Raw genomic sequence first — 26,004 nt, 5'->3', positions numbered from 1 at the left:
CCGTGGTGCCTCAGCCCACCGTCCGCCCTCCGTGGTGCCTCAGCCCATCGTCCGCCCTCCGTGGTGCCTCAGCCCACCGTCCGCCCTCCGTGGTGCCTCAGCCCACCGTCCGCCCTCCGTGGTGCCTCAGCCCACCGTCCGCCCTCCGTGGTGCCTCAGCCCACCGTCCGCCCTCCGTGGTGCCTCAGCCCACCGTCCGCCCTCCGTGGTGCCTCAGCCCACCGTCCGCCCTCCGTGGTGCCTCAGCCCACCGTCCGCCCTCCGTGGTGCCTCAGCCCAGCGTCCGCCCTCCGTGGTGCCTCAGCCCACCGTCCGCCCTCCGTGGTGCCTCAGCCCAGCGTCCGCCCTCCGTGGTGCCTCAGCCCACCGTCCGCCCTCCGTGGTGCCTCAGCCCAGCGGCCAGACTCCATCTTACAGCACTGCCCTTTATACTCGTATCGATCTCACACACCATCTTAGTCTCTCTCTCTCTCTCTCTCTCTCTCTCTCTCTCTCCAAAAAAGAAAGAGAGAAAATTTGCATTGCCGAAGCAGGTGAACAATAAAATAAACAGCATTATAGAATAAAAAGGTCAGGTATATAGTATAATAAGTACAAACGTTAAATATAAAATATCTATACATATCAAATGTTATACTATAAAAAGTAAAATGTGCAATATTATAAAAATTACTAAAATTGCAGTATCTCGTATGAACATAAAATAAAGATACACTCTAAATACACACTATTTACATTATGGAGGATGTGTGCAATAGTGCAATTATTGTTTGAAGAGTGAGTCCAGGGTTATTTAATCTATGGGGAGTTTGAGGTCCTTCTCATCACAGGTGACAAATCTTGCTGCTGTGTTCGCACATTGTTGTATTTCTCCCAACAGGTATGGCAGTTTGTGAGCATCTGGAGTGTCTTTGAAGTCCTTGCATGCCTTTGTAATCCATGGGAAGTGTGTGTTCCTGATGTCTTCGTATGACCGGCAGTTAGTCAGAAAGTGCAGTTCTGTCTCTAGTTGGTTGTGTGTGCAGTGGGAGCACAGTCTGTCTTCTCTTGGGAGCCAGGTCTGTCTGTGGCGTCCCTTCTCGATGGCCAGGCTGTGTTCGCTGAGTCTGTATCTGGTCAAGGATTTCCTCAGTTTTGCGTCGGTCACGGTGGTCAGTTATTCTGCCATGGTGTAGTCTCTGTTAAGGGACAAATAGCATGCCAATTTACTCTGGTTTTTGGTGGACTTTTTCCAATGTGCCAAATACTTTTATTTTTGTTTTCTTATAATTTGGTTTTGCCTGATATGTGGGTTCTGTCTCTGTCTCTTTCTCTGTCTCTCTCTGTCTATAAATAACACTCATTCCAGGCCAATTTCTTTCTTCACGATCTGAAAATAGTTGGGCATATTAATTTGTTGGTGTTGAAATGTAGTCTATTATTATAATGTGCGTTATGGCAACTCAAAGCCGTCTCTATGGCAGAACAGGTGACAGGGCGAGATCGGAAAATAAAGGCTTGGCCCAAAGGATTCGGTCGTGGATATGGTCAGAGGCCACCAGCTTCTTAGAAAGGAAGAGGTGAAGAAGCAGGTTTAGGGAAGATTCCTTCCTGGGGCTTCTCGAGTGAACTCAGAGTACAACAATGTCCTTTGTGACACTGCGTCATTGCAATTTGTTCCTAGTCCTCTTTCCTTCCCTACTTTTCCTCAGCCCCAAACCTACGTTCCCCCAGAAATTAAAATAAATAATATCTCGCCAAACGGGCAGCTGTCGTCATGGATACGAGGCGTGATCTCTTTCATCTCCATTGGCCCCGTGATGTCGTCACCATGGAAGCCGCACTCCGTGGGGCGTGGCCGGTAGTCCCGCGTCACTCGGGGCGGCCATTAAACCCTCAGCTGGTAACAAGAGGCAAGAGCATAGGGACACCGTGAGCTGGTATTAGTAATGGGACAATCGGTATTGGTATGGTCCTTTTGCTAATTTATGCAAAGTTAGCTAATCACAGTTTCAGACAGCTTCTGTCACCACCGCTGAACAATGTGTTTCAAAGTGTTTAGTGGTTCAGATCATACAACCAACATTTTGAAATGTGCTCATCGCTAAGGTAGAAGAGGTTTGGGGTTTGAAGGCAGTCCCAGCCCTGAACATGGTCAAAGCTCAGGCGTTATCGTCTGAGTCATGGTGGATCTTCTGCCAATATGTTTTGCATCATAGTGTTCTTTTCGGCCATTCATGAGCAGCATGCTGTCACAATGTCGTCTTCATTCATACCTTTACACATTTTTGAATGATAACAAAAAACAAGGATTCACATTCTTTTGGGTCATTGCCTAGGGTTTCTGTTTGAGAAACCAGGTTCTGGTTGTGTGTGTAGTGACATGCCTGCCTGCAGGCCTATGCCAAATGTGTCATTCATGTGAAAGCTTTGTTATCAGAAGTCAAATCTATTGAACGATGCAAGCCGCTGCTGGCATGAAATCAGTCCCATTTACATTTCTTATCGGGACCTTTGCACACAAGCACACACATACCGTAGGTCCATGTTTGTATAGACGTGACACCAGGTAAGGTAGGAGAAGAAGCATATCATCTTTTTCATAATCCCCCCCCATAACTCTATTTTAACTGTAGTTTTACGTCAGTTCAAACACATTTTTCTGTGTGTGTGTGTGTGTGTGTGTGTGTGTGTGTGTGTGTGTGTGTGTGTGTGTGTGTGTGTGTGTGTGTGTGTGTGTGTGTGTGTGTGTGTGTGTGTGTGTGTGTGTGTGTGTGGGGGCCTGCAGCTGCAGTGCATTTGTATGTGTTTGTGTGAGCGCCTGCAGCTCTAGCCTAGTCATTTCAGTTTTCCTTTTACCTGTGCAACATGGTTTCAACAACGGTTTCCTCATTTGAATATAAGCAACTCACTGTCTTGTCTTTTCTGTTTTGGAACTGGTTCTTGTCAGTGTGTACGTTCAGATAATTACTTGGCAGATCTCTGTAAGCCTCTGTTTTTGCCGATGTCTCTATTTGGGACCTGTTGCTGAACTGACATTCAATGTAAATGTAGGAATCATGCATACGTTTTCTCGACTTTTCCTTCGCTTTTTTGTGCCAAGTATTCCATACTGCTCATTTTTACCTAATTTTCTAAACAAGGTTGACTTTTCTGTACACTTTAAAGATACTGTTTGTTAAGTCAGACTAATAGCCCAGTGGTTTCTGTTGACTGACCCCAGTGGGGGCTGGAGGCCTAATCAATTCAACCCTCCCTCTAAGAGGCAGCAAGACTTGGTTTGAAAAAGCCAAATTGTAGACTTCTAACCCTAACCCTATTGCCAAGAACAAGCCGTGTGTGCTGTTCCAGGACGTATGGGGTACGGGGTACGGAGGGCGTCGGGACAGGCCCAGAGCCTGTCACCCTCTGTTTGGTTAAGCAATAAAAGTCCAATTCAGTTCCCGCAGTATGATGGCGACCGAGCTATTCCACAGCACTAAGTGAAGCTTATTGCAGCAAGATGTACTTTGGGATCATTTCCATTCTTTCATAGCTTGTGGAGATGACCTCATGCAGCTCTTAGGTGATCATCAGAAGTGTGCAGAGCATCCTAATATTCTGACATTATGCACTGTGTCCCCATCCTGAAAGGGGTTGGCCACTGACCTCTGCTGAAGAGGTTTTCAGTAGATGTTGCGGATCAAAGAATAGCTGTGTTGTAGTGTGTGATAATCCCTAAGGCCCAAACTGTGGATATGCTGATACCCACCTATGGTGTTCATTTGTCACATGACTTGCATGTTGACAAGTTGCATGAAGGGGTTCAGTGTCATATGCTGCATGGTTCTTTGTCCAGGCAACCACATAGAAATAACCCGGGGAGGCCAAAACAGTTAGTACAAAATACAAAAATGTTTGCTTGGAGATGAAGCATATTTAAATAACATACCTAACCGCGAGACCCGTTATTTTGTCCTGAGTTCAGGTGGCAGCGTGACACGCACAGAAACACAAAGAGCTCGCACCCGGCTCTTACTGAAGGTCAAATGTTTATTTCCATTTTTCTAACCCTTTCCATGTATCTGTCACATGGCAGCTCCATTTTTCTAACCCTTTCCATGTATCTGTCACATGGCAGCTCCATTGTTTCTTGCAGAACCCTTTGACAGCTGACTGTTGGAACACAATCTGTATGCTCTGTTCTTCAAGGGAACTTATGGCGCGTTTCCACTGCAGGGTGCGGTACGGTTCGGTTCGCAAAGGTGCGGTACGGATTGCGTTTCCACCCCCAAAAGTGGGCGTGACCCGGACTGAGCCATACTCGTTTTGACCTCGTCTTCAGTACTCCTCTGTTGGGGTACTGAGACAAATTCGAGCTACACACGCCCTCCGTTGATTGGTCGACAGAATCGTCACTTCCGGGCGACGTGGGGATAAAAACAAACAAACAGTAGCCTCGAGGTATTATTCTTTACAAAGAACATGTCCCAAAAACGCCTGCATTCTTGGGGAGGAAGACGTGCAGAGGGAGCTTGATGGATACACTGGGGCTACACTGTGTCGCGCTGCTATGATGTCACGATGTTTACGTAGCTGCCGCGGCGATCGACATCCGGCCTACCATAAAGGGTACTTTCGGCGTGGAAACGTGACCTCGGAAATGAGCTGGGCTATACCGCCCCCTCCCTACCGGACTGGGGCGAACCGAACCGTACCGCTCTCTGCAGTGGAAACGAGGCATAAATCAATGTAGGCTCACTTTATGCTGACTGAAACACACATGCATGCTTCATGGGGATGTGGGATGGGCGTGATGAAGGCCTATTTTTTGCCCCGGTTTTAAGGAGACTTTAGCGAGGGCAGTAACTCAACGGGCCTCCCCACCATCAGTGTAAAACACAACCTTAATAAAACAAAGCCGTCTTCCTCATATCTTTTGTGATATATATATATTTCCATTCAGGACTATTAGTCATCCTGGTATAATTGCACAGGAAAAACGGCTGATGTGACGGGTGTTTAATCAAAGGTATTTCAGCACCATTATCTCCATATGCAGCCAGTATAAATGCAGCCAGTACAAATGCACCTTCTCGTTTCAGCTGTCCTCTCTCGCACTTCACAGCAACGCTCCTTTCCTCCCCTGTTCCCGCCCCGACCCTTCGCGCCCATCACCCTTTCTACCCTCCTTTATTTTGTTGGAGATACCTTTTCTTATTTTATAGCCTTCCTGTCATGGTCTCCTTGCATCCGTTTTCAGTAAGCATCAATGCACTGTACACTGTGTGGATCCAACACATCGCACAGGCCTGTACACGGCGTGTGGTTTTCTAACGGCAGGCAGGGTCAGGGTTCCAGTAGAACACTTGAAGCAGCCCACGCTTCCACGCGTGTTGGAGGGGCGCTGGTTCTGGTTAGACACAGCGCACAGTGTCTGTGGTGGACGTGTGCGTTCGTCTGAGTCAGCCACGGTGACATTGACATCTCTGTCTTCCTTGTTGGCTGGTGCAGACGCTGAGACAGACGGGCACCTCTGCAGTAACACGACCCCGGACCTCGTGAGACACACAGATGAGACTGTGTGTGTGTGTGTGTGTGTGTGTGTGTGTACATGTGCATGTAATTGTGGGTGAATGTGTGTACGTCATGCAGTGATTACATGACACCATGACAATCTGATTCTGTTCTTTCTCTGTCTCTGTCTCCCTCGGTCCCTCTCATTTGGTTCTGGGCCATCCTCCACACTTCATCATCCGTCTTACTACATCAATACTTCATGTGTTGTTGTATGTCTGGGTGGAGCAATCAGTCAAAACTCTGAAGCCACCTGTCAATAAAATTGACACGCCTTCAAAAATGGATTCTCCCATCTCCAAATCTTGTGTTCGGTCGGTTTGAGCTGGAGTTGAAATGGCATTGTACGAGCTATGGGGCATTTCTTCATAGTGGGTGGGTATCCCCCTACCGGGAAGACACCCATTGGAAGCCACTCATTTCCTTCTCCTCTGACCACAGTTCCGATTGCCTCACTGCTCCCGCCTCCCCCCCTGGTCTATTGTTCCCTCTTCCTCTTTCCTTTACAATGACCAAGGGTGTAGGAATGGAAAACTAGACCAGATCATCTTTATCAATTAAATGTATTCTAAGCTTTTGGTATAAACAACAACAATGTATATATTAATGAAGATGTAGGCCAAACAAGCTGATACAGGTTCTGGTGCGGAATACATGAAGGCAGAAATGGCCCCCCGTCAATGTTGAAACCCAAAGACAGCCTTCCTCTCTCCAGCTGATCCACAAGTGTGTTGTTAACCCTCCTCTGTTACTCTGTCAACATTGAGCCTCGGTCCGGTTCCTCTTCCACACACACACACACACACAGAGAGAGAGAGAGAGAGAGAGAGAGAGAGAGAGAGAGAGAGAGAGAGAGAGAGAGAGAGAGAGAGAGAGAGAGAGAGAGAGAGAGAGAGAGAGAGAGAGAGAGAGAGAGAGAGAGAGAGAGAGAGAGAGAGAGAGAGAGAGAGAGAGAGAGAGAGAGAGAGAGAGAGAGAGAGAGAGAGAGAGAGATCCCTCAACCCCCAGGAGGCTTGTGGAGAAGTAAAAAAAAAAAAAAAAAAGCCCCCATTCCCAGCGTGCACGTGGTTCAGACAGCTGACGAATTGCCTTGATCCCCGTGAGGTCCACGCCCCGGCTGGGTGTCAGAGTGCTCCTGCACCATCACGGACTCCGTTTGAAATAGCTTGGTTTGTCTCTGCATCGCTGTAATCACTTATTATTCCTATTGTTTTTTTTTCTGTCTGTATTTGCCGAAGACACACATACCCACGAGCACACACCATAGAACAATAACCAGATCCAAATCATCATCCCTTTCCCACGATAAACATTGTAGGAGGAGGGCTAAAACAAACCAAACCCAATGCTGCCGGCCGTTGAAGCATGCTCCTCTCCTGCTGTCAAGGTCCTGCTCCTGATCCACAAACATCTGTTTGAGAAGGTTGGAAGGGGGGGAAGGGAAGAAGACACGGATTGGGAATACTTTTTGTGGCAGTGCAGAAGACACGCCCCCTTCCAGAACCAGAACAAAAGGCCCACTAGTCTTCTCCTCCACACTGTGTGGGCGGCAATCATCTTCACCTCCGAAGAAGCTCAATATACCCTGAACATCAGCTCTGTCTGTGGCTGCCAGGCGGGCGCTTGATGACGGCTGCATGGTAAGGCCATCGGAGTTCTGACTGGGACATGGGAACGCACTATTATGTATTCAAATGGGAGATTCCTAACTGCAGACATATTTTGATTACATTCTGACTTACTTATCGACGCATCTTCATCATCGATAACCATTCCCAATCCTGCTATACCACTCTCTGCTTAGCTTGGTGTACCCAACTTTAGCATACTTGAGTGTTTCACTGCAGTGGTGAGGCGTAATGGCCCCTCACTGCTATATCCTTGGTTGTAGTGCTGTGTAAATGGATACAGCCCTCCCTCAACCCTAACCCTATCCCTAGTGTTTCACTGCAGTGGTGAGGCGTAATGGCCCCTCACTGCTATATCCTTGGTTGTAGTGCTGTGTAAATGGATACAGCCCTCCCTCAACCCTAACCCTAACCCTAGTGTTACACTGCGGCCGGCACTGTGGTGAGGCGTAATGGCCTCTCACTGCTATATCCTTGGTTGTAGTGCTGTGTAAATGGATACAGCCCTCCCTCAACCCTAACCCTAACCCTAGTGTTTCACTGCAGCCGGCACTGTGGTGAGGCGTAATGGCCTCTCACTGCTATATCCTTGGTTGTAGTGCTGTGTAAATGGATACAGCCCTCCCTCAACCCTAACGCTAACCCCCGCCTCCGCCCCCATCGCCCTCGTTATGTAACCTTCTTATCGAGGACATGTGGCCGGGGAGAAAGGGGCCTTGGCTGAAGCTGTTAGCGCCAGCCAAGCCCTCTTTGGATCCCAGCAGCTCTAATGGTGTCATGCTCTCAGTATACACACTCAGCCAGGGGCAGGCCGCTCCTCGGCAGCAGCAGCCCCTGCTGGAGGCCGTCTCCTCAGGGACCTCCTGCGTCCCGGGGTGGGGTCGGCTCGCGTGGTCCAGAGGGCTCAGCCCCCGATGGTGGTGACGACCCTGGGACGACACGGCGCTCCGACCAACCACCTCTGGGGCAGGACCTCTGCCCCGCAGAACCCCTTCCTGGCACTCTAAGGGAGGGCTCGGGGGAACATCTCTGACCGTTCCCAGTAGGAAATCTATGTGTGGAAATGCCCGTTTTCTTTGGATTGAAGAGCTATCTTCTACTACAAGAGTAGTAGTAATTGGTTATTATTGGTATGAAGCAAGTTTTGTTTTTTGTGTTTGCAGAACAGTGGGATTGCGGCTATAGAAGGACAGGGTATTATGTTTTTTAAAGATTGGAAATGCTCCCAACCATGAACATTTTCTTCTCGATGTGTTGATAGACTGGGCTGCTGAGTCTTTAACACACACACACACACACACACACACACACACACACACACACACACACACACACACACACACACACACACACACACACACACACACACACACACACACACACACACACACAGATGCATGAATACCCATGCATAGGTATGTGTATATAGTATAGAGTTGACTTAAGGCTTTACGTTGGATAATTAGTGGATCATAAGACTACTAATGAGATGTGAGCTGTATTGTCCTTAACCCTTAAATTAAAGGGTGTTTGGTCAACGTAAACGTATCAAGCGGTTTTTAAGAAGTGTGCTTTGATGACCTGTGGTGAGCTTTACCCATGATTTCGTACCATAGTACCATGTTATTACCATGTTATATTGCCACTTCTATGGCCTTAATCAATCACCACGGTGGGGTAAGGGTCTGGCTTATGGAGAGGGGTCAAATACTTCTGGTTTCAAAGACTTTCTCAGCCCACGGTAGAGCAGGAAAGATTTATGAGCCACCTCATCTGGCAATGTCTCAAGTTGAAATAATCCAAGTTACGTGTCAAAGGTCATCCAGGCGTCGTATGAATCAGGCAAGGCACAGATTATTTTTCTCATAACTTGCTAATGTTTATGAGTCATGCAAAACATCAGAGCCTTTTCACTCTAGTACACGTGGAGGAGACCTCGTAACGGATAAGACACTGTTTTTTAATATCAGTGTATCCTCCTGTATACGCCCACATGCGTATGGGCTCATTCTTTATTGCTAGTATCACTATCTGTTGTTACTCTTCTTGGGAGCTGGAAGCTTGTAACTCTTCCCATTCAATGCCAAGTCGATGCCGGGGACCTGGGAATGTCCACATGCTCGCTGCCCTTTGCTCTGCCTCCCTGCGTGGGTTATGTGGTTTTATTGGATCCTTTTATTGTAGTTTAGTCACAAATACGGACATTGTTACAAGTAATTATGACCTCTTAATGGTTTCCTTCAAACCAACACAGAATCGTGAATGAATAGGTCTTGCTGTCTTTACAGGGGAAGTCGTGAGCTTGCCTGACCTGGAATTCGGATAATTATGATTAGAGGTATAAGTCCGTATTAACAAAAGGGCCAGGTGATTAGAGGAAGTCATCCTTAATAACAAGATACTAACAAACTGCTGAGTGCTGTTCCCCAACAACTGCAGCTCTGTGCTGCCCACGCCGGCTTATTTAGTTTCATTTTATGGTTGAACAGTGTGATCGACCTGAGCCTAGTTCTACATCTTATTTAGTTTCATTTTATGGTTGAACAGTGTGATCGACCTGAGCCTAGTTCTACATCTTATTTAGTTTCATTTTATGGTTGAACAGTGTGATCGACCTGAGCCTAGTTCTACATCTTATTTAGTTTCATTTTATGGTTGAACAGTGTGATCGACCTGAGCCTAGTTCTACATCTTATTTAGTTTCATTTTATGGTTGAACAGTGTGATCGACCTGAGCCTAGTTCTACATCTTATTTAGTTTCATTTTATGGTTGAACAGTGTGATCGACCTGAGCCTAGTTCTACATCTGTTGGTGATCAGCTGTCGGCCGGGGGCACATGTAGGTCAGTGTGTCTGATATGGGATATATTTGCGCGCATGTGTCGCATGCTTTGTGCATTTGTGTGTGACTCAGCATGCGTAGCGCGCTCAGACAGGAAGGAGAATGGCTCCGGCCATAAGAGGCTTTCTGCAGGGGGGTCAACATGACCCCCCGGTTAAGATCGGGATTATTCTGATGTGCGCCGCTGGACAGAGGATTAACGCCACTGAGGAGACTCTTGACGCGGCTTCATTATCCCTTCATGTCATTAACACTGGACCAGGCTGTTGCATTGTTTCACGCACAAAGTTAGCGTGGAACGACCCAAGTGGCCGAGGGATACACAGCGAGGAGGGAGGAGAGAGGTGGGATGAGAGGAGATGGGTAGATAATGGTTAGACCATGAGGAGGGAGGAGAGAGGTGGGATGAGAGGAGATGGGTAGATAATGGTTAGACCATGAGGAGGAAAAGAGAAGCACAGAAGAGGATGATGGAGTGACAGAGGAAAGCGATCGAAGGGAAGATAAGAGGCGTGCATAGACCGCGATGAAACAGCAGGCATTGCCTCATGCGGGTCCCACTGGATGAGTGTGTCTGTGTGATAGCGATAGCTGATACAGTGATAGCCAGAGATGGCCGCTATTGTTCTGCTGACACACGCTCAAAGACACTCACATAGACACCATTCTGAAGAATAGATTTGATTGTCGAGAGTGAAAACAATCGACAATTCCCCTTTCTGCCTTCTCTATTTGCATCTGTAGAATAAAGTTAAAAACTGCTTCAAACTCGCAGGCTTTTGAATTTTTGGGACTGAATTCCCCAATGGTGATTTCATTGCAGTGTTATAGCGTTCCAGGGTATAGCAGCCTTGACATATATCACATGAAACGTGTCAACCTTGGTTGCTTGCTTGACAGCCTTTGTCAACGAAGAAGAAAGACCCCATGCTTTGATTTGTGATGACGTCACACACACAGACGAGTCCGCATACGTCAAACAAAAGAAAACACGAATGCATGAGCAAAAGGTCTTGTTTTTACTTGACATGTGTTGTAACCTGAGCATCAGAAGAGTGTTAGCTGCATGGAACAGAGCGTTTTCTGCAGACATGACCGGCCTGACAAAACACACACACACACACACACACACACACACACACACACACACACACACACACACACACACACACACACACACACACACACACACACACACACACACACACACACACACACACATATGAACACACACACACACATGAATTTACCCACAGACCCACACATACACATAAAAACACATATGAACACAAAAACACGCATACAAACACACAAATGTCCACTCATGTGCACACACATACACATGCATGCACATGCCCCCAGTGCAGTCAGACACATGTCCCTGGTTACTGCAATATGTAGAGCGGTGATTGATGGGAAACCAAAAACCACCTCACTAGTGGGGCGAGCACAGACGATAGAGAAGGAGTGGACAGAAGGGAGAGGAGCCACTTGGGTTACCGACATAAGTGAATAAGTCTGTTGGAAAGGGGAAGAGGTTGATAATGAAAATACTATAGAGCCAGGGCGACGGCGAAAGGACGGGAGAATGGGGAGCAGGGAACTGTAAATACTATAGAGCCAGGGCGACGGCGTAAGGACGGGAGAATGGGGAGCAGGGAACTGTAAATACTATAGAGCCAGGGCGACGGCGAAAGGACGGGAGAATGGGGAGCAGGGAACTGTAAATGTGGACGCTTTCTTTCCCGCTGTTCCTGAACACCATGTATGAGATATATCTCACTCTCCTCCTCCCTCTCTCTCCCCTCTTTGCACTCCTTTTTCTGAACCTTGCTCTAAGTTATTCACTTGCTTTCCAATCATTCTTATTCAAACCATATGTTCTCTCTCTCTCTCCCGCTCTTCTACTTTCCCTATTATCTCTCTCCCCCTCTCCCCCTCTCCCCCTCTCACCCTCTCACCCTCTCCCCCTCTCCCCCTCTCCCCCTCTCACCCTCTCCCCCTCTCCCCCTCTCCCCCTCCCCCTCTCTCCCTCTCCCCCTCTCCCCCTCTCCCCCTCTCCCCCTCTCACCCTCTCCCCCTCTCACCCTCTCCCCCTCCCCCTCTCCCCCTCTCCCCCTCTCCCCCTCTCACCCTCTCCCCCTCTCCCCCTCTCCCCCTCTCTTGTTTCTCTTAACTATCTCTCCCTGACTCCTAAATCTTTTTTTCTTTCTCTTAACCATGGCAAGATGTGATGAAAGTCTTCAGGAGGTCCTTGTGTGTGTGTGCATGTACACACGTAAAACGGGTTTGTACGCCACACACATATCAAACACATCACACATCACACATCACAGTGTCTTGCCTCTGCGTCTTGCATGCATGCATTTAAAACGAAACAAGCATACACGAATAAAAACATAAGTGGTCTTTATCCACACAGTGGCACGACCATGCGTTTTATGTGTGTGGACTACTAGTACACACACACACACACACACACACTGATCAGTATGTTGGTGCCACTGTAAACCTTGACTTTAACAAATGAGTACATTTACTGAAGCAGAACCGTAATGTATTAAACTCAGTAAGCTCCACTAATGGCCTATGTGTATAAACCTCTGTAGAACAGGACTTAAAGGGCGTCCACAAAGCTGTAGAATAGGGGCCTTGTTACTGTTTGCCAAATCTACATGTCAACATGCCACAAGATACGTTTCCTTTTCACCAAATTTCTTAGAAATTTGACGTATGTTTTCTGAGAGGCCAGGCTGTGCTTCTGGCCTGCCTTGTGTACACAGCGGGCTCTGTTTTTAGTGTGTAAATAACCCTGTACCTGAAGTGGGAACGAAGGGGCTCGGCCCATCAAGGGTGGGTCTGAAAAGAACACCTGGAAAGAAGCACGCAACTCAAGGCCGTGTGAGGATCTTATGCAAGACCTGAGCTATGTCCTCTCTATATGGAGTGGTTGGTACAATGAACCAAGGCAAGGGGCTCAGAGACCTGAGCTATGTCCTCTCTATATGGAGTGGTTGGTACAGTGAACCAAGGCAAGGGGCTCAGAGACCTGAGCTATGTCCTCTCTATATGGAGTGGTTGGTACAGTGAACCAAGGCAAGGGGCTCAGAGACCTGAGCTATGTCCTCTCTATATGGAGTGGTTGGTACAGTGAACCAAGGCAAGGGGCTCAGAGACCTGAGCTATGTCCTCTCTATATGGAGTGGTTGGTACAATGAACCAAGGCAAGGGGCTCAGAGACCTGAGCTATGTCCTCTCTATATGGAGTGGTTGGTACAATGAACCAAGGCAAGGGGCTCAGAGACCTGAGCTATGTCCTCTCTATATGGAGTGGTTGGTACAGTGAACCAAGGCAAGGGGCTCAGAGACCTGAGCTATGTCCTCTCTATATGGAGTGGTTGGTACAGTGAACCAAGGCAAGGGGCTCAGAGACCTGAGCTATGTCCTCTCTATATGGAGTGGTTGGTACAGTGAACCAAGGCAAGGGGCTCAGAGACCTGAGCTATGTCCTCTCTATATGGAGTGGTTGGTACAGTGAACCAAGGCAAGGGGCTCAGAGACCTGAGCTATGTCCTCTCTATATGGAGTGGTTGGTACAGTGAACCAAGGCAAGGGGCTCAGAGACCACACACACTCTACAGATGGAAGCGGGGGCTTTCCCAAATTCCTTTCTGGGATGCCGAGCTGTCCTAGGATCTAGTCAATTAGATGAATGAATCCAAAACGCAAGAATCCAAGTGTACCGGAACTTACATCCATGAATCTGGTTAGAGGTCAACGTCTTTTCGTCTCTGTACTGCGCTTCAACTCCAAGATGGGGGTTGCCCTCAGACCAGAGTAGATGATCACAGAGAGGCCGGAGTGTGGCCTCCTGGGGTAAGGACAGCAGAGCAGGTTCGCCAACTCTCTCCCCTGATTCTTTAGCTGCCTGCCTGGTCTCTCCCAAATCATTGAATATTATCCAATATGTTTATCTATGGACGTATGAGACTGTGATGTTTGCCTTCCGCTGTGAGGCTGCCTGTAGTAGGGCGGCAGAGTCCTGCCAGGGCGGCCTCTTTGGTTTGGGCGGCCTCTTTGGTTTGGGTGGCCTCTTTGGTTTGGGCGGCCGGCGACCCCAGCCAATGCTTGATGTGTATGGCAGGTGAGAAAAACAGCGGTAAACACACGAAAGAGAGATGGGACTTTTTGTTTTCGCACACACAGATGAATGATCTCTTTGTGAGTGATTTCATTGGTGTGTGTCTGTGTGTGTGAGGATATGAGTGACGATGAGTGGGGATATTTTGAGTGCGGTAAACTGAAGTCCCATGATGTTTTGAAGCCTGGAACAGAGAAGGAGCGATGAGGTCAAGTAAGAGATGAGGAGCAGGAATGGATAGAGAGAGGCAGGGGGAGCCTGGACGAGGGGGAGCCTGGACGAGAGGGAGACAGAGGGAGGGAGAGAGACAAAGGCACAAATTAATCATCTTACCCAAAGCCAATTTTGTTCGGTTCAATCAGTGGACGCTTCTCTATGTCTTGATTTAAGTGCATTAAACAGTACATTTAAGTGCAAGTTAAAAGCCGGTAGACGTGCAGTAATTTGGTTTTCCAGCCGAATGAATGGTACACAGTACATTATTAATAGATCTGGAAGCTCCCCTTTAACCTCCCTGTCGGCGCGCCTACGTTATTCCCTCCATGTATAACCTAGACGCCGGAGTGACCCTAGCCTCACACGCTCACACACATTACCTTCCTCGCACAAATACACACACAGAAAAATGGAAGAAATCTCTTAAGGCCCTGGGGGGAAGTATTACGCAGGGGTAAGATCAGCTCAGGGTCTGCACTAAGTGCTGCTGGGAAATGGAATGTTGGCTTCCAGTCAGTCAGGTGACCACACACACACACGCACACATACACATACACAAACATACACATTCACATCCACACGTCAAGTGACCTGATCTGTGGTCCATAACATCATGGTTCTCCCATCAGAAGCGAGGGGATTTGTGGGGCTGAGGAGCAGTTTGACACCAGTTCATCGTGTAGGTTTGATTCAGAGGCGACGGCTGACGGAAAGGCTGCTGCCAGAGGTTGATGGGAGGAGGGAGGAGGATGGGGGAGAGACAGAGACAAAGAGGGAGGGTTTTCAAGTTCGAGCTTCAATCAATTTTCCTGTGAGTGTGTGTGTATGTTACTAATGGACCATCATCGCTGGAGTAGAAGGGGGCAGACTAGGTTAGGCAGATAGAAGTCATCTCTCTGTCTGCCTCTCCCTCTTGTCTCTCTCTCTGCCTCTCTTTGTCTCTCTCTCTGTCTCTTTCTGTCTCTTTCTGTCTTAATGATGCTCTTAAGAGAGTCATGGGATGGTAGAGGAGATGATCGACAGAGATCTGATGCACAAAATGTTTGTCAAAAGCTTAATCATAAAGACTACCAACAAAACAGCTGACAGCTGTGAAGCCTCTTGGACACTGCTAGGGAACTTGTACCATCTATTGTTAATACCTTATATGAAGCAGGTCAAATTAATCACAATCATTGCCCATGTTTGTCATAGGATTTCATTAAAAAGAGCGCATTACTCAGATTCTCTGATTACTGAAAACACATTCCTTTCCATAATTGTTTAATCTTTTTATCCATTTTTATCCATGTTAGGATTTAAGAAGCTCCTATTGGTTATGTATAACTGTAATGTAATAAACATGAACACATTATTAATTAATTTATGGCTCATAGTTGTTCAGGAAATGATGGCCATATATGCCCACAGCCACTGAGATAGGCTTGCCTTGTTTGTCAAGCAGCATTGTGTTGCTGCTTATTTTTGGGTTAGCAATGCACTGAATGTGTCAACTATAGTTAGACACAGCCACGGTGAGGCTAAAAAGCTGGCTACATCAATACCTCCATAGGCACGTGTACACACACACACACACACACACACACACACACACACACACACACACACACACACACACACACACACACACACACACACACACACACACACACACACACACACACACACACGCGCAAAGACACACACGCGCAAAGACACACACTCAGACACACAGCTCTCAAATATTGCATTCTTTTTGGAGAAAGTAGGTCCTAGCTGAATATATAATTTCACTATGCTGCTATAACATGTTGGTGTTCTTGACATTGTATTTAGACTCGCGCACATACAGGCACCCAGTCACACACACACACACACACACACACACACACACACACACACACACACACACACACACACACACACACACACACACACACACACACACACACACACACACACACACGCAGGATGCATACCTATAACCTTACTTTACAAGATCTTCTTTACTGGCCACACAACCCTGTTGCAATCTGCATCTACTGAAGTGTGCGCGTGAGTTGGAATGCTTGTAAAAATCACTGTGTGTGTCTGTGTGTGTGTGTGTATGTGTTGTGTATGTGTGTGTGTGCCTGCATCAGTGCATCTTTATCCTTGTGTGAGTTTCCTTGTGGTTTTCTGTGAATCTGCTTCATAAAAGTATCGTTCAGTGTGTAAGAATGTAGACTGCATCATTGTTTTCCTTGCGGCCCATGTGGTTTGGATGGGGAAACACTAATAAAGATCTCATTTAAATCTTGCTGCTAAGCTCACAGACTTCAACCCCGTGTATTATATCCCCTCTTTATTTTACTAGAATTCTCTTTTCGTGCTTGTTACACTGGTGGGGCTCACTGAATGCAGTTTTTTTATTATTTTTTATGCAGGCTGCGCGTGTCGCATGGAGATGGTAGTTCATGGAAGTTCATCCTCTCTTAGTGTTTCTACCTTCACCACCTCCCCTTCCATTGGCTCTCTGTTTCTATCGCCGTAAAGTCTCTCATTGTTTTGTTGACCGTTGGATTTAAACAGGAATGTGTTTTGAAAGCAGTATCAAAAAGCAATATGACCAAAACCAACCCAGTAAAAATAGCAGGACAGAGTACCCCATTCTCTCAGCTTGTTTGTCTTTAGTGGTTCCCTTTGCATGTTCACAGGATGCCATCCTTAAAAATAAATCACACCTCTTAAAAACCAGGACAGAGCATTCATTACACACACGTTGGCTGCCTCACCCAACGAGGGACTGTCTGTGAGGTCATGCTCGGACTAGAACTCGCCTTTTGTCCCATGAATTACGTTGGCTTGAAAGGATAAACCGGTCTGGGTGATTCAACTATTTAACGTTTTTTCGAGCCTCACCACAACAGCCATTACCAATATCATCCGTCATACACATACAGATGGAGCACGATCTTGCCACGACAAACAACAGCAATCAAGGGCTTTCGTCTTTTTGAGTCAATGTGTTTCTTTGAAACAACTCGTCCCAGTACCAAGTTTGAGAAAGTTTGTTGTCACAAATAACTATCAATCGCCATACAAGTACGGAAAATAACAGACCAACGCGCTCCTGCTATTGTCCGCGTTCGGGGCAGGCGTGCTCGCCCTGAAACGGCCCGTGACCAATAAAACAAGTTCTATTGGTAACGGATGTCTGTGGTGAAGACAGCGAGCCATTTGCCAGGGTTTCACACCCAGACAGGTGTGCACCCTTCAACACTCAGTGGCCCCTCTCCTCAGTCAGGGGCCCCCAGACAGCCCCTCTCCTCAGTCAGTGGCCCCTCTCCTCAGTCAGTGGCCCCCAGCAGCCCCTCTCCTCAGTCAGTGGCCCCCAGCAGCCCCTCCACTAATCCCTCTCCTCAGACAGGGGCCCCTCTCCTCAGTCAGGGGCCCCTCTCCTCAGTCAGGGGCCCCTCTCCTCAGTCAGGGGCCCCTCTCCTCAGTCAGTGGCCCCCAGCAGCCCCTCCACTCATCCCTCTCCTCAGACAGGGGCCCCTCTCCTCAGTCAGGGGCCCCTCTCCTCAGTCAGGGGCCCCTCTCCTCAGTCAGGGGCCCCTCTCCTCAGTCAGTGGCCCCCAGCAGCCCCTCCACTCATCCCTCTCCTCAGACAGGGGCCCCTCTCCTCAGTCAGGGGCCCCTCTCCTCAGTCAGTGGCCCCTCTCCTCAGTCAGGGGCCCCTCTCCTCAGTCAGTGGCCCCTCTCCTCAGTCAGTGGCCCCTCTCCTCAGTCAGTGGCCCCTCTCCTCAGTCAGGGGCCCCTCTCCTCAGTCAGGGGCCCCTCTCCTCAGTCTGGGGCCCCTCTCCTCAGTCAGGGGCCCCTCTCCTCAGTCAGGGGCTCCTCTCCTCAGTCAGGGGCCCCTCTCCTCAGTCAGGGGCCCCCAGCAGCCCCTCCACTCAGCCCTCTCCTCAGTCAGGGGCCCCTCTCCTCAGTCAGGGGCCCCTCTCCTCAGTCAGGGGCCCCTCTCCTCAGTCAGGGGCTCCTCTCCTCAGTCAGGGGCTCCTCTCCTCAGTCAGTGGCCCCTCTCCTCAGTCAGGGGCCCCTCTCCTCAGTCAGGGGCCCCTCTCCTCAGTCAGGGGCTCCTCTCCTCAGTCAGGGGCCCCTCTCCTCAGTCAGGGGCTCCTCTCCTCAGTCAGGGGCCCCTCTCCTCAGTCAGGGGCCCCCAGCAGCCCCTCCACTCAGCCCTCTCCTCAGTCAGGGGGCCCTCTCCTCAGTCAGTGGCCCCTCTCCTCAGTCAGTGGCCCCTCTCCTCAGTCAGGGGCCCCTCTCCTCAGTCAGGGGCCCCCAGCAGCCCCTCCACTCAGCCCTCTCCTCAGTCAGGGGCCCCTCTCCTCAGTCAGGGGCCCCTCTCCTCAGTCAGGGGCCCCTCTCCTCAGTCAGGGGCCCCTCTCCTCAGTCAGGGGCCCCTCTCCTCAGTCAGGGGCCCCCAGCAGCCCCTCCACTCAGCCCTCTCCTCAGTCAGGGGCCCCTCTCCTCAGTCAGGGGCCCCTCTCCTCAGTCAGGGGCCCCTCTCCTCAGTCAGGGGCCCCTCTCCTCAGTCAGGGGCCCCTCCACTCAGCCCTCTCCTCTCTCGACCTGCAGGACCGTAAGCTGTCCAAGTCGGAGCGGCAGCGGTTCAAGGAGGAGGCGGGCATGCTGAAGGGCCTGCAGCACCCCAACATCGTGCGCTTCTACGACTCCTGGGAGGGGCCCTCCAAGGGCAGGAAGTGCATCGTCCTGGTGACCGAGCTGATGACGTCGGGCACGCTTAAAACGTGAGTGCAGTCATACATACACACACATAACATCCACACACACACAACAGCAACACACACATAAAACAATTACGACTCACAAATAAAATGAAGAATATTAGGGTGTATGTGTATGTGTATGTGTGTGTGTGTGTGTCCGTGTTCGCCCGTGTGGACTCAGTGGTCGCTCTCCCTCCTCACTGTCACTTCGGCAGCCCCCCATCGTGCCCAAAGTGATTCATTGTGTAATAACTGATCGGTCACGCGGATGCGTAAGCTTCGGTTGTCCACTCGCGCAACACATGGCGGTCCATCTCTCTGCTGTCGAGCGGCAGAGTTGTCATAATGAAAGCTTAGTGGGGCAGCGTGGGGGTGGTGCTATGGTGGGCTCCTCTAGAGTGCTGCACTTTGGGATCGCCGCAATGCCTGCTGGGACGCCGGCACACCGGCCAGCTGCTGCTTCTGCTGCAGATTCTGTTCATTCCTGAAAGAGACAGACGGTGTACAGTGTGTGTGTGTGTGTGTGTGTGTGTGTGTGTGTGTGTGTGTACACGTATGCCTGTGTGTGTGTGTTTGTGTGTGTGTGTACTCATGCCTGTGTTTGTGCCAGTGTGTGTGTGTGTGTGTCTGTGTACGTATACCTGTGTGTGTGCCTGTGTGTGTGTGTGTGTGTGTGTGCCTGTGTGTGTGTGTGTGCGTATGCCTGTGTGTGTCTGTGTGTGTGTGTGTGTGTGTGTGTGTGTGTGTGTCTGTGTACGTATACCTGTGTGTGTGTGTGCGTGTGTGTGTGTGTGTGTGTGTGTGCCTGTGTGTGTGTGTGTGTGCCTGTGTTTGTGTGTGTGTGCGTATGCCTGTGTGTGTGTGTGTGTGTGTGTGTGTGTGTGTGTGCCTGTGTGTGTGTGTGCGTATGCCTGTGTGTGTGTGTGTGTGTGTGTGTGTGTGTGTGCCTGTGTGCCTGTGTGTGTGTGTTTGTGTGTGTGTGCGTATGCCTGTGTGTGTCTGTGTGTGTCTGTGTGTGTGTGTGTGTGTGTGCCTGTGTGCGTGGGGACTTAGGAGGGTGTTTGACAGGGGTAGGGCAGACAGTGGGGCACTAGGAGTGTGAGGATGGACAGAGTGACAGGAGGAGGCAGACAACGAGGCCGGCAGGACGTGGAGTTATGATGAAGGGCCATGAGACATGAGAGATAGACATATGGATCGTTGTACATGCTCACACCTAATTAACGCACACAATGGTCAGACAGACAGGCATTCAGATAGGGCCTGCAGTCAGCCAGAATGACCGGCTGGTACACGGACCAAAGCAAAACAACAACTTGTGACAGCATGAATAATAAGATGAGGAATTAGGCCAGTGCTAGGACGTGCTGGATCAGTAGCGCCCTCCACTGGACAACACAGAGCACTGATGGCCCTGTGTGGAGGATTACGGTCACATGATGTGGTGGAGAGCAGGGCCGGACATGCATCACTTTCGCTAATAATTCATAGGGAAATTGATCTAGGACAATGATCAGTATAATTTTTTCTCTTCTCAAACCTTAATCAAAGGTAAAAAGAAAAATAATATGGGAGATATGATTGGTACATTTTGAATACTTCTAACTGCTAGAATTTAAAACAGAGCAGCTAAGAACTCAAACACTAACTAGAAAAACGTATAGATCTGAGCACAGGAATGTGGACGTTGTCCGAGAGAGAGATGGAAAGAAAAGAGGAGAGGTAGTTAAAGATGACCCACAATGGAAACTCTAGTCGACCCTTGTCTGTCTGTGTGTGTGTGTGTGTGTGTGTGTGTGTGTGTGTGTGTGTGTGTGTGTGTGTGTGTGTGTGTGTGTGTGTGTGTGTCTGTGTGTGTGTGTGTGTGTGTGTGTGGTTGAGTGTTTTCAGATATTGACCAGGAGAGCTTCAAGTCTCTGGCCTTAGGTCCAGCATGTATGTCAACACTGTTGCCAGGGAGATAGGGGGAGTGAGAGATAGGGGAGATCCTTGTGTCACGGTACATGGTTGTGGTGGGGGGAAATCAAAGGGTATGCACACTGATAGATCTGCTGTGAAACCTGATCAGTCTTCTGGTCAGCCATCAGTCATTTCAGCAGGAGAGTTTGACCTCTGGCCTGCTAGCTTAAGCAGCGCTAACGCTACGCACTATACCTCTTGTCAAAGCGATCCCCTCTGCAACCCCCTCTGTGGGGACTGGTGCAGTAGTGTGTTACACGTGGATTCAGTCAACAGAATACAGTGATGAACACTTCCCTTTATGTCAATTAATTATGATATGAGACTGCCGCGCATAAACAAATTCCAATCGTTCTCCCTGGGGAAAGCATACCTAGGTTTCATTAGCTTTCAGTTTTGTTGTGTCCATAATGGATGCAAAGCATTTTCCCCAAATGTCAGCTCAGAGTGCGAGAGAACCAATAGATCTCTATGAGCTAGCCGCTAACCAATAGATCTCTATGAGCTAGCCGCTAACCAATAGATCTCTATGAGCTAACCGCTAACCAATAAATCTCTATGAGCTAACCGCTAACCAATAGATCTCTATGAGCTAGCCGCTAACCAATAGATCTCAATGAGCTAGCCGCTAACCAATAGATCTCTATGAGCTAGCCGCTAACCAATAGATCTCTATGAGCTAACCGCTAACCAATAGATCTCTATGAGCTAACCGCTAACCAATAGATCTCTATGAGCTAACCGCTAACCAATAGATCTCTATGAGCTAGCCGCTAACCAATAGATCTCTATGAGCTGACCGCTAAACAATAGATCTCTGTGAGCTAACCGCTAACCAATAGATCTCTATGAGCTGACCGCTAACCAATAGATCTCTATGAGCTAGCCGCTAACCAATAGATCTCTATGAGCTAGCCGCTAACCAATAGATCTCTATGAGCTAGCCGCTAACCAATAGATCTCTATGAGCTAGCCGCTAACCAATAGATCTCTATAAGCTAGCCGCTAACCAATAGATCTCTAAGAGTAGGCCGCTAACCAATAGATCTCTAAGAGTAGGCCGCTAACAGAGCTATCACATAGCATTGGGTTAGGGTTAGGCTAACCCTATCTTAGCGTTGATAGTGCAGAATGTTCTTCACAAACACTCTGCATAGAGTGTTTGTAAAAAAATATGTTGTTTACTCAGAACACCCCCCCCCCAACCATAAAGCCGCTTCAATCGGGCTCAATGTCTCGCTCATGCACAGCTTGTGTTGCAGGTCGTACACCTGCTCATTGCTGTGCGATCGTGACTCACTAATATGCTGTAGGGTATTGTGTTGGACCCACCTTATGGGGAGGAACTCCCTGTAAGCAATGTCACACACGTCAGTTTAATATTTTCAAGAATAAGGGAAAACCAATCCCGTTTGTTTGTGTCCTTAATCCTATGAAGGACCACAGAAAGTCATGGCCGTCATTTCAGTAGTCAGACTCCTGTGAAACCCCCTGGTGCCGATGTGTGTGAATCAGGACAGGAACATGCTGAATGCTTAGAAAAAAACACTCCGATCCAATGAGGCTTAGCTGGCAATCATAGGCGTGCGTTGTACCTGCCACAACTAAAGCCTCACCTACTGCAAAAGAAAATACTTTGTGAAAGAAGTCATGAAGCCATGACTGACGACAACATGCAAATATCAGCATCCCTTTGAGCATATCCAGAACCATCCTGACACACACGCACGCACGCACGCACGCACGCACGCACGCACGCACGCACGCACACACACGCATGCGCAGACAAGCACACACACACACTCACACACCAATACATGTGTTCACACTCTAACTGAAACAGTCAAACTCTGTTGTAGCAGGAAACTGGTATGACAGGATATACAGCTCTGTGGTTCCTCTGACAAGCTTACTAGTACAAAGATTTATAGCTCACCGCTGTATATCCCTCTGGTAGAAAACAGCCCCGTCAATCACTTTATCATTGAGGGCGGGTTTGTTTACAATCTCCAAAGATAATTTATAGCATTGCCAGCCTTTATGACCAACTAACTGCCATGTAATGCCGCTAACACAAAGCAGATGCAGCTATCAGGTGACTTGTAATTGCTAATGCAAATTTACCACATGTCATTGCTTTTAAATGTTTTGCACGTTCAACCCATAGGGACCAGAATCAACAAGGTAATGGCAATTTGATGTGGCTTCTGTCTGAATTTTATCATTGCTAAGAATAGTATGCATTACCTCTGCAAGAGATCTAAGAAATAAAGCTGCTGGGAAAATCTTCGATGTTGACGATGAATGTCGACAGGATCAACTTGTGTTTTTGCAAAGAGAAAGATGTTTGGTATGAAGCACTGTGTTCCAAAATAGCGACCTTAGCCATAGCTTGATATTAAATGGGTCAAGACTATGTGTGACACACACTTCATGCCATCAAACACTCACATGCTCATGTTTGACAGTAACTTCGCAATGCCACCCCAATATATCAGAAGCTACACATTCACTAAGAAAACAGTGGCTGAGCCTCAGCAGATAGCTACAAGTTCACATCCCGTCAAACCAAACAGTGATGAGCTTCAGCAGATAGCTACAAGTTCACATCCCGTCAAACCAAACAGTGATGAGCTTCAGCAGATAGCTACAAGTTCACATCCCGTCCAACCAAACAGTGATGAGCTTCAGCAGATAGCTACAAGTTCACATCCCGTCAAACCAAACAGTGGCTGAGCCTCAGCAGATAGCTACAAGTTCACATCCCGTCAAACCAAACAGTGGCTGAGCTTCAGCAGATAGCTACAAGTTCACATCCCGTCAAACCAAACAGTGATGAGCTTCAGCAGATAGCTACAAGTTCACATCCCGTCCAACCAAACAGTGATGAGCTTCAGCAGATAGCTACAAGTTCACATCCCGTCCAACCAAACAGTGATGAGCTTCAGCAGATAGCTACAAGTTCACATCCCGTCCAACCAAACAGTGATGAGCTTCAGCAGATAGCTACAAGTTCACATCCCGTCAAACCAAACAGTGATGAGCTTCAGCAGATAGCTACAAGTTCACATCCCGTCAAACCAAACAGTGGCTGAGCCTCAGCAGATAGCTACAAGTTCACATCCCGTCAAACCAAACAGTGATGAGCTTCAGCAGATAGCTACAAGTTCACATCCCGTCCAACCAAACAGTGATGAGCTTCAGCAGATAGCTACAAGTTCACATCCCGTCCAACCAAACAGTGACTGAGCTTCAGCAGATAGCTACAAGTTCACATCCCGTCAAACCAAACAGTGGCTGAGCCTCAGCAGATAGCTACAAGTTCACATCCCGTCAAACCAAACAGTGATGAGCTTCAGCAGATAGCTACAAGTTCACATCCCGTCCAACCAAACAGTGATGAGCTTCAGCAGATAGCTACAAGTTCACATCCCGTCCAACCAAACAGTGATGAGCTTCAGCAGATAGCTACAAGTTCACATCCCGTCCAACCAAACAGTGACTGAGCTTCAGCAACAGTGAATGTGCATTTCCAGTGTGTTATTAATGAACAATTAGTTATTATTGTTCATTAATGAGCCTGTTTTCCTGTCCTCCAGCTACCTGAAGCGCTTCAAGGTGATGAAGATCAAGGTTCTGCGGTCGTGGTGCCGTCAGATCCTCAAAGGCCTCCACTTCCTGCACACGCGGACCCCCCCTATCATCCACCGGGACCTGAAGTGTGACAACATCTTCATCACCGGCCCCACGGGCTCCGTGAAGATCGGGGACCTGGGCCTGGCCACGCTCAAGAGGGCCTCCTTCGCCAAGAGCGTGATAGGTAGGAGGAGGAGGAGGAGGAGGAGGCAGAGGAGGAGGGAGAGGAGGAGGAGGAGGAGGAGGAGGGAGAGGAGCAGGATGAGGAGGGGGAGGAGGAGGAGGAGGAGGAGGAGGAGAGAGAGGAGGAGGAGGAGGAGCGAGAGGAGGAGGAGGAGGGAGAGGAGGAGGAGGAGGGAGAGGAGGAGAGGGGGAGGAGGAGGAGGGAGAGGAGGAGGAGGAGGAGCGAGAGGAGGAGGAGGAGGGTGAGGAGGGAGAGGAGGAGGGGGAGGAGGAGGGAAAGAGAGGAGGAGGAGGGAGAGGAGGATGAGAAGGGAGAGGAGGAGGAGTGGGAGGAGGAGGATGAGGAGGAGGATGAGGAGGAGGGAGAGGAGCAGGATGAGGAGGGGGAGGAGGAGGAGGAGGAGGAGGAGGGGGAGGTTGAGGAGGGGGAGGAGGAGGTGGGGGAGGATGAAGAGGGGGAGGAGGGGGAGGATGTAGAGGGGGAGAGGAGGAGGAGGGGGAGGAGGAGGGGAAGGAGGAAGATGGGTAGGAGGAGGAGGAAGAGGGGGAGGAGGAGGAGGAGGATCCTTGAGGTTTATCTGGCTGCATGCAGGCACCCACAGGCAGAAGGGGGATTTCACTTTCTCCTCTATTCCTCTCTCTCCGTCTCTTTGTGGTAGCGAGCCTCCCTCTGTCAGTTTAACTTAAGTTGAAACTGAATATTAATGACATGAATATGTTTATGTCAATGCTGTTACCGCTGTAAATGTGTATGTTCTTGGCATGAATATGGTCATGATAAGGTCAGGAACATATGTCAGACTAGAACAAAGAACTTACATTTAGCATTTACACACACACACAGACACACACAGACACACACACGCACACACACACACACGCACACACACACACACACACACACACACACACACACACACACACACACACACACACACACACACACACACACACACACACACACACACACACAGACACACACACACACACACACACACACACCTTTCGTGCTTCAGGGCCTATAATTAGGGTGCATTCGTATGGAATGCACATGGCTCAGTTTACGAGGCAGGAGAGAGCGAGTGATATGACAGGTTTATTCGTGCATTATA

The 26,004-nt window shown here is 48.9% G+C and overlaps 1 protein-coding gene across 1 annotated transcript in view; it reads left to right on the top strand.

Moving 5' to 3' along the window:
- Nucleotides 1-26,004, top strand: part of LOC130380380 (serine/threonine-protein kinase WNK1-like) — an 84,313-nt gene that overhangs the window by 20,118 nt on the left and 38,191 nt on the right. Inside the window, exons 3-4 of the mRNA XM_056587561.1 lie at nucleotides 18,963-19,135; nucleotides 24,673-24,886. Of these exons, the coding sequence (XP_056443536.1) occupies nucleotides 18,963-19,135; nucleotides 24,673-24,886 (387 nt within the window). The remainder of the gene's footprint in view (nucleotides 1-18,962; nucleotides 19,136-24,672; nucleotides 24,887-26,004) is intronic.

This window comes from Gadus chalcogrammus, chromosome 4, assembly GCF_026213295.1.
Source record: "Gadus chalcogrammus isolate NIFS_2021 chromosome 4, NIFS_Gcha_1.0, whole genome shotgun sequence".
In the NCBI taxonomy this organism is placed as follows: Eukaryota; Metazoa; Chordata; class Actinopteri; order Gadiformes; family Gadidae; genus Gadus; species Gadus chalcogrammus.
This window is presented reverse-complemented; position numbering and strand designations above follow the sequence as displayed.